This window comes from Monopterus albus, unplaced genomic scaffold, assembly GCF_001952655.1.
Source record: "Monopterus albus unplaced genomic scaffold, M_albus_1.0 scaffold186.1, whole genome shotgun sequence".
In the NCBI taxonomy this organism is placed as follows: Eukaryota; Metazoa; Chordata; class Actinopteri; order Synbranchiformes; family Synbranchidae; genus Monopterus; species Monopterus albus.
Window position 1 is genome coordinate 2,767,576 of NW_018128066.1, and position 9,415 is coordinate 2,776,990.

The 9,415-nt window shown below is 40.8% G+C and overlaps 1 protein-coding gene across 6 annotated transcripts in view; it reads left to right on the top strand.

The window, feature by feature from the left end:
• Positions 1–8,251, top strand: part of akap13 (A-kinase anchoring protein 13) — a 178,123-nt gene extending 169,872 nt beyond the window's left edge. For all 6 annotated transcript variants that reach the window (XM_020617124.1, XM_020617127.1, XM_020617129.1 and 3 more), the window contains 4 exons: positions 92–364; positions 1,121–1,300; positions 3,322–3,628; positions 5,392–8,251. In XM_020617124.1, coding sequence (XP_020472780.1) covers positions 92–364; positions 1,121–1,300; positions 3,322–3,628; positions 5,392–5,444 — 813 coding nt within the window. In that variant the 3' untranslated portion in view covers positions 5,445–8,251. The remainder of the gene's footprint in view (positions 1–91; positions 365–1,120; positions 1,301–3,321; positions 3,629–5,391) is intronic.
• The last annotated feature ends 1,164 nt before the right edge of the window (positions 8,252–9,415 follow it).

The window sequence follows — 9,415 nt, forward strand, 5'->3', positions numbered from 1 at the left end:
TAATATCTGGAAGACTTGGTCAAATACCACACAGTACCAGGAAGGATGTGTTTGACCTAAACTCTCTGGACTCTGGCTCTATATATCCCAGGCGGTGGTCATCCAGCAGGACAGTTTCATAGAGGACCAGCGACAGGCCCTGAGTGAGCGCGCCTCCTCCTGTATGTCTTTATCACGGTCGTCCTCACGGCCCAGTTCCCTGATTGAACAAGAGAAGCAGCGCAGCCTGGAGAAGCAGCGACAGGAGCTTGCCTCCCTGCAGAGACAGCAGACCGCTCATGCTGAGGAGAGGAGAAAGAGGGAGAAGGAGTTGGAACTCAGGGAACGGCAGTTGACTGAACGGGAGGTGCTGCTGCACATACAGGTAACTCTGCATCATTTCCTACTTGTTCCATGTGTTATGTTTCTATACAGTTGTAACCCCTGTCATTTTATTAGAACAGTTGTACAATTATTTACCTTGTACTGTACTTTATCTGACAAATGTTATTGTAACTTTGTGCCAGGAGCTCATGGTTTCCTGCACCGCTCTGTAGTGATGGCAGGCTGCCAAATATATATGTTTGACTGAAGATCCTTCAAAGTACCACAGCCATCTTACCACAACTCTGCTTTACTGAGATCAAAGCTGCATGATCAAAACAGAGGACGCAAAGAATTTGGAGTACAAAGGTGTCTTATAAAAGGCCAATGATTAGTTTAAAGCAGATTTTACCAAGCCAGCTATCTCAGGTTCTTGGCTTTAGAAGATGGCTTGTAATTGCCTGAACAACAAGGTACAGAAGTATGGTAACTGCAGTTTGTGCTTTTTTGCTCATTTTAGGCTTGAATGGGCCTTAGCCTATCACACCATTATTCTGACAAACCTACAGCCTATTGAAAACGGACAAGTCAGTGCTGTCCAGTATTATCTAGTATATATCCAAGAACATTAAACAAAAAAAATCAAAGAGTTTTAAATAATTCCCTACTGTCCCTTACCAGGACACATTAGATTTCATTCATTCAGTCTCAGATATCAGAGATTTCAGTAACTTCCTTTTCAGTGTCTGAAAACCTGCAGTATCTTTGGCCTGTAACATTTCAGTAAATCCATCAATCCACCTTCCAACCACTGCAGGAGGAGGAGCTACAGAAGCAGTACAAGGAGCTAGAGGAGGAGAAGCAGGAGCTGCAGAGTAAGAAGGAGGAGTACCAGAAAGACCTGGAGCGGCTGAGAGACACCCAGAGGAAGCTGGAGAGGGACAGAGAAGTTGTGCAGCAGCAGTTCAACAAGATGGAGGAGATCCATCTCGCTGAGGTGAGCACTCATAAAGGTTATGATAACATAATCTGTTCCTTCCTCCAGAAGAAACTGTTGGCCACTTGTGTACACAGGAGTGCTCACTGAGCTGGGAGGGATATTCAGTGTTTTGCTCAGTGACACAACAGTGGGGTGGATGCTTATGGATGCTTACATTGGAGCCTTGAACCTGGGTCCTTTTGAAAGTGACTTTTAAAAAGATCATTGTTCTGCATGTTAATAACTAGAAATCCAGATGCCATAGGTATATTTTCAGGCTTTCATTTTAAACCTATATGTAGAGATAAAGTGTTTGATTTTAAACACAGTTAAACTACAGTGGTGTGAAAAAGTGTTTGCCCCCTTACTGATTTCTTATCTTTTTGCATGTTTGTCACACTGTAATGTTTCAGATCGTCAAACAAATTTATATATTAGTCAAAGATAACACAAGTAAACACATCATGCAGTTTTTAAATGAAGGTTTTTATTATTAAGGGAAAACAAAATCCAAAACTATAGAGCCCTGTGTGAACAAGTGTTTGCCCCCCTGTCAAAACACTGGTTTATCGCACCTGAGTTCAATTTCTCTTGCCACACCTGTTCGCAATCAAGAAATCACTTAAATAGGACCTGCCTGACAAAGTGAAGTAGACCAAAAGATCCTCAAAAGCTAGACATCATGCCGAGATCCAAAGAAATTCAAAAACAAATGAGAAAGAGAATAATGGAGCTCTATCAGTCCGGAAAAGGTTATAAAGCCATTTCTAAAGCTTTGGGACGGCAGCGAACCACAGTGAGAGCCATTATCCACAAATGGCGAAAACATGGAACAGTGGAGAACCTTCCCAGGAGTGGCCGGCCGACCAAAATTACCCCAAGAGCACAGCGACAACTCATCCAAGAGGTCACAAAAGACCCCACAACAACATCCAAAGAACTGCAGGCCTCACTTGCCTCAGTTAAGGTGAGTGTTCATGACTCCACCATAAGAAAGAGACTGGGCAAAAATGGTTTGCATGGCAGAGTTCCAAGACGAAAACCACTGCTGAGCAAAAAGAACATAAAGGCTCGTCTCAGTTTTGCCAGAAAACATCTTGATGATCCCCAAGACTTTTGGGATAATACTCTGTGGACAGACGAGACAAAAGTTGAACTTTTTGGAAGGTGTGTGTCCCATTATGTGTGGCGTAAAAGTAACACCGCATTTCAGAAAAAGAACATCATACCAACAGTAAAATATGGTGGTGGTAATGGGATGGTCTGGGGCTGTTTTGCTGCTTCAGGCCCTGGAAGACTTGCTGTGATAAATGGAACCATGAATTCTGCTGTGTACCAAAATATCCTGAAGGAGAATGTCCGGCCATCCGTTTGTGACCTCAAGCTGAAGCGAACTTGGGTTCTGCAGCAGGACAATGATCCAAAGCACACCAGCAAGTCCACTTCTGAATGGCTGAAGAAAAACAAAATGAAGACCTGCAGTCCCCAAGCTTTAGAAATGGCTTTATAACCTTTTCCGGACTGATAGAGCTCCATTATTCTCTTTCTCATTTGTTTTTGAATTTCTTTGGATCTCGGCATGATGTCTAGCTTTTGAGGATCTTTTGGTCTACTTCACTTTGTCAGGCAGGTCCTATTTAAGTGATTTCTTGATTGCGAACAGGTGTGGCAAGAGAAATTGAACTCAGGTGCGATAAACCAGTGTTTTGACAGGGGGGCAAACACTTGTTCACACAGGGCTCTATAGTTTTGGATTTTGTTTTCCCTTAATAATAAAAACCTTCATTTAAAAACTGCATGATGTGTTTACTTGTGTTATCTTTGACTAATATATAAATTTGTTTGACGATCTGAAACATTACAGTGTGACAAACATGCAAAAAGATAAGAAATCAGTAAGGGGGCAAACACTTTTTCACACCACTGTATTTCCTATGCTTGCAAACACATTAAAATATGCAACTTTTGTACTGTAGATAATCACTTACAGTTGTAGACAATAGCTGTTCATCTGTCTAACCTTCTGCTTTCACATCTAGAGAACTCCCTCTGTGACATCTGATGAATCCCAGTTTCCTGGCAGCCCCCAGTCTCTGGAGCTGGACTCGCTGGAACTGTGCTCCTCCTCTTCCTCCTCTTTGCCCAGGCTGCAGCCCCAGTGGTCTAAGCCCAAAGGGAAAGGCCTCCATCTATTCACCTCATCTTCAACTAACACCAACATCAAGGGCAGCGAAGCCAACAACCAGATCTCAAAGAGCCTGCTGCAGCTGGCCAAGAACAAGAGCAAAGAGGGAAAGGAGAAGAAGAAGAAGAAGAAGGGCAAAGGGGGGAGTGCGCAGACAACAGGTAGAACAGGGTAGATGGGTTTGCATTCACTTTAATTATTCAGTGTCTTATAGCGAATCAGCAGGTTGGAGTCCAGTTGTTTTTTTCCCACAGACTTGTCAGATTCAACAGATTTAGGTTATCAGCTGAAAATAAATCAGTTTATGAACACAGTCGGCCTCATTCACAGCTGCAGTGGCTTCAGAAACTGTTCAGACTCCTTCACCCTGTGCACATGTTAATGTTGTTTTTGTACATTTGATGTTAAATTGATAAAATGATCTTTTTTTGCCCATTAAGCTACGTACATTCAATAGCCCATAATGGCAAGTGAGCACATGGTTTTAAAAAAATGTTGCAACTTTATTAAAAATCTGAGAATTTCCAAAAGAATTGATTGATTCAGGACTTTGAAGAAGCAATCAGAGCTGGATGTGCTGGATACTTCATAGATCACTCTCTGCATCTGTATTTTATGTATGGCTTTAAGCACAGATGCATGCAGTTGTGGAGAGTTTAGTGTTTTACGATTGTGTATTTCTGCTAAACAATCAATGACAAAGCTTATAGAATCAGCATTACATTTTTAGTAAACCATGTGTATTAAGTCCTCATGAGACACACTGAATGATAGTAGCTCTTATCTGCAATAACTGAATAATAAATAACACACATCTTAGTCTGATCAGCTTGTTTGTGTACAGGCTGGTGATGTCACTTTGCATCATTCTGCTTCTTTATCTTATTTGTCCCCCTTATCTCATAATGAATGTACATGCACCTGTCTCTCCCAGGTCACTCGCTGTAGTATGCAGCAGTCTCTGCTGGGTCCTGGCACCAGCCATTTCCATGTCTTGTCATTTTGGAGTCTATTACTGAGTCCAATACATGTGTTCTGTACACTAGTGTACTGCTGTATAGTATTGCTGTCTGTAATGAATGTGTGAGAAATCAACGTTCTTACACCTTACATTAATTACCAGGAAATGACGTAGCAAAATGCTTATTTCAAAAAAATTTTTTCCTTTTTTGTTGTTGTCTGCAGCTGTTTCACCACCACAATTATTTAACATTTGAGAGAATTTGTGAGAAGCTTGTCCAGAATACTGTGCACACAAAACACTGAGGTGTTTTCAGTGTTGATATGTTTTGGCTCAGTTTTATTTTGCCACTTCCCCAGTGTTAACTCACTACATACTCAGAACCTACTTAGCGTGTGGTATAAATTAGAGACCCTGCTTAGATTTTTGTCTTTGCATTATTAAAAGTGGGAGAGTTACATTATTGAACTGTGATATATTATTGGTTTCAAGATGCCTCTAGTTTGGATCTGCCTTCACATGGCTATGAATTTATGAGGAGTATGAGAAGGAGATAAAATTGTGTAATTCCTGTGTATAAGTTTTGTTTAGTGCTGCATTTGTGCATGCTTCTGTGAAGCGCCTTGAACAGGATACACACGGTGTATGTCGCATAAAAATACATTTGATATGAAAAGCATAGATAAACATGAAACTACAAAGACATTTGGAGAAATCTGTTTGATGTCTGTGCTATGAGCGAACACAACACACGAAGCCACTCACTGAGGCAGCTTCAGTTCTTCAGTGGATCTCAATAGCGGCAGAGTGCACTGTGCTAAGAGTTTGATCAGTGTGAAGCAGGGTGGCGAGGCTCACTTAACCCTCATGGAGAATAAATGTTAAAACAAACCAGCAATCAGACCCTTTAGAGGAGAACTCCTCTTTGGTGTCGTGACACTGACTCTTCTCTCCTCCTTTCAGATCCCCAGCATCTCCCAGAGCCCCCTCTGGATGGAGAGATCTACTTCTGCTGAGATGTGGCTCTCCTCATCATCATCATCATCATCACATCATGTCATTTTGACATGTAGAAGAATGTGGTACTCCCAAGTAGTAAAACATTCATCTACAGACTTAATACTGCAGTGTACTACCAGAATCCCTGCACTTTTGAAATAAGTTTGAAGAGACTTTTATTATCATGGTGTAAAGCAGTTTAACATTACATGCAAGAAGAAGACATACAATATGTATTTTTTTGCATTTTTAACTCAAAGACCACTTCTTTTAGTTTCTGTAAACTAGAATATATTAGAGATTCTATTTTATGTGCAAGTACAGTATGTACCTACAGTTGCAGTGCATTAAAATAGGGAACAGAGATTAGCTGTGCAATTTGGGGTATTTTCTGTCCAAAAACGCTGTTTCCTTTTCCAAAGAAGGCATTAGAAGTTCTTCATTTTGAAGACAAATTATACAGTTATGACAGCTCTGTGTCACAAAAGCATTTCACAATGAATTCTGTCACAATCTCTACCAAGCATGTCGTGTCCTTCCCTGCCTTTCTCTTTTCATGTCTGTTTTGGCCCCCAGTATGCTGTGTTTTGTCATTTCTGTGTGGCTTTAATTATATGTAGAAAAGACACAGACATTTCCAGATGTCACCTGGAAACAGATGTGACTGTGAACAAGCTCAACGTGGCACTGGAAGCTCCTCATCCTTAATCTTCGTCACTGATAGAACCACGCAGGAACATGTGTCCTAGCAACATTACTTTATCCACAAAAGTCTAGTGTGTCATTTCCTACTGAAAGAAAATCATTGCCTGACATTCCTGTGCTCACTGTTTGAAAAGCAGATGGAACATTGACTGAGGTTGTCTCTGGTCTGTAAGCAAAATGGAACTGGCATGTGACAACTGCAGTAATCCTCTATAACAACATTATGCCATCAGTTATGTTTCTTGGTGAGGTTTTAATTTATTTGAATTATGGATATCTGCATTCTGGAGTGAAACTCTCCACAGATGTGTGAATCTGTTTTTCCAGGCGTAACGGTAATGAAAAGACTGAGACATATCTCCCTGTGTCTAATGGCTCAATTCATATCCTTTAGTGTGTTTTAGAGCCTTGGATGGATATTAACTTGATCCTCGCTTTATCTGCCTTTCAGTGGGCTTTTATGCAGCCCATTTCATTTTTTATCTGAGCGCCAACGATGGGGCTTTCCTTCGTCTTTTTTTAATTGCATGTAACTCTGCAGGTAGCATACTAATGGCTTCTGTCTGTTAAAGAGTTCAGCTTTCTACTTCAACCTCCCTCTTTCAGTTCTGCAAATAGACTCTAGATGCACACAGTTGATGGGTTTTAAGAATTGGAGACGGGACAAAGGAGCTGGTCAGAGGAAATGAGAAAGGGCATTTCCAAAACACCAAATGATGTTATAGTATGTGTTCCTGTTTAAAGACTAAGCTGCTTGAGCCTCTGATCATTTAAAATTAATCAGCACTCATCAGTGTTGCACTTTGGTCCTATAATGTTGAGGCATTTTTTTAATCAGTATGAAAGATCAGGAGTTCTTTGATCAAGGGCACTGATGCTCATAAAATGCAATGATAATCCAAAGTGATACAGTGTGTTCAAGTACAAAAAAGATGCTGTGGTTCCACTGTGTTAGTGTTAAAACTAGAAATGGGCTCATATCTTTTATGTAATGTTTCCAAGATGTCCTGAGTGGCCTGTCTTAATTTTTTAGCCTGTGTTTTAGCCCCATTACACCCAGACTATGGGCCACACAACTACCAGCAGGACAGGTAGGAAGTGCAAAGTAGTTTTAAAAAAAGCCCTTTTCCAGTGAATTACAGAGCAGCATCATTGAACTACTGCCTTACAGCCTCTTTTGTCTCATGTTTAAGAGCTTGTTTGTTAACTTACCGTCTGTGTTGAGGATTTGACTATATGTCCTGGCTGGCGTATTATAATGTGTTTTCTAAGAGGCTTACAGTACCAGACAATTAGTTGCTTCATGTCTTTGTTTATGGATTTGGTGTAATCTGAAACTGAGGAATATTTTTTGTTTTAGGTGTTTTGACTACTAGGGAGCACTACACCTATGACTAAATGTGTTCCCTCCCTCACATAACAACAACCCAACAGTATGTAATTGCTTTTAAAAAAAATTATTTTATTAAATATTCTTCCTGCTGTGCAAAATGCACATTTTGCACAGCAGGAAGAATGTACATTTTGCACAGCAGGTTATTGCTGTGCAGAGATAATGTAATGAGCATGGGCTCCCACATTCTGTGGCATTTTCCCCATGACATTTGTAATTGACTGCAGAAACAGATAAGTTGTTAGAGATTGTAATTGGTTATTCAGTGAAACCGATCAGCAGCAGCAGCTTTAAAATGGGTTTAAAAAAAGGTTAGAGGGAGCGACCCAGCAGAACCATAAACCTCTTTGTGTAAGGGACAATCAGCGGGCATGAGTCAGGAAAATAAACTCCCTCCACTGATGCTGATAGGCCTGTCAATGAGACAAACGTGTCCATCAAGTGAAGCCTGCATAGCCTTAAATCTTAACAATGAAATGCACTAAAGTAGAACCCAGCATCTTCTCAAGACGGAGAGGAGAGCTCTTATACCTCTGCTTTGAAACGAAGGACATGTTTGTACTATAAAAAATGGTACACAGTTTAACTTTCAATGTAAAAATGGCAAATGTGTAAATGACTTATGTATAAAACAAATCAAATGTTTTAAAAAAACCATTCCACTTGATTTATTGCAACATTTTGTAAGAATGTTTTGTTTTATTCCCACTCTTGGTGTGTTGAACAATGTAAAGTCATATTTCTCTCATAATTTAAAAAAATCATAATGAACATATGAGCGTTGGTTATTAATTGTTATTTGTTTTCAACAAGTCACTAAAAGTATTTGAATAAGGGTTACATAATAATGGTTTGTTGCCATCATATTCAGTGTACTTGATCTGATTTATATGCCAGATGTTGCCCTGGTATGTGTTTTAACAGGATTCTTATGACCTCTGCCAAGGAGGTCTGCGTGTGTGTTGGTTAGCAGGATTACAGATGAATGGCTGGATCATCAGCATATTTGAAAAACCCAACAAATCCCCATTGAGCAAGCACTTGGCAACAGTGGGGAAGAAAAACTCCCTTTAACAGAAGAAACCGTAGCCAGCGCAGCGCAGAGGCAGCAGTCTGTGCAAAGGTTTTTGTTTTGTCCCAGACCGGTTGGGGTGAGTGGATAGAGTAGAGACAAAAGAAGAAAAGCAACAAGACACAACAATCAAACACTGATCAGGTCGATGTGGCCGGTGAAACATAGAGTTCCAGAGCCAGGGCAACCTGCAGAAAAGTACAGGGGGAGAGAGAGGACACACTACAGGAGAGAGGAGACACAAAGTTAGTGATGTGTAATGGTGGCATATAGAAGCATAGGGAGAGAGAGGAGGGCCCCCCAGCAGCCTAGGCCTATAGCAGCATAACTAAGGGAAGGCTCAGGGTCACCTGATCCAGCCCTAACTATAAACTTTATCAAAAAGGAACGTCTTAGGTCTAATCTTAAAGGTAGAGAGGGTGTTGGCCTCCCAAAGTGGGACTGGGAGTTGGTTCCATAGGAGAGCAAATTGATAGCTAAAGGCTCTGCCTCCCATTCTACTTCTGTGGACTCTAGGAACCACAAACCACAAATAGACCTGCACTCTGAGAGCAAAGTGCTCTGTTTGGATGATAAGGCTCTACGAGGTCTTTATGATACAATGGAGCCTTGTTATTAAGGGCTTTGTATGTTAGGAGAAGGATTTTAAATTCTATTCTGAATGTTACAGGGAGCCAGTGGAGAGAAGCTAATATGGGAGAGATATGATCTCTCTTGCTAGTTCCTGTCAGTACTCTGACTTTTTTGGATTACCTGGAGGCTTTTTAGGGAATTATTGGGACATCCTGATAGTAAAGAGTTACAGTAGTCCAGCCTGG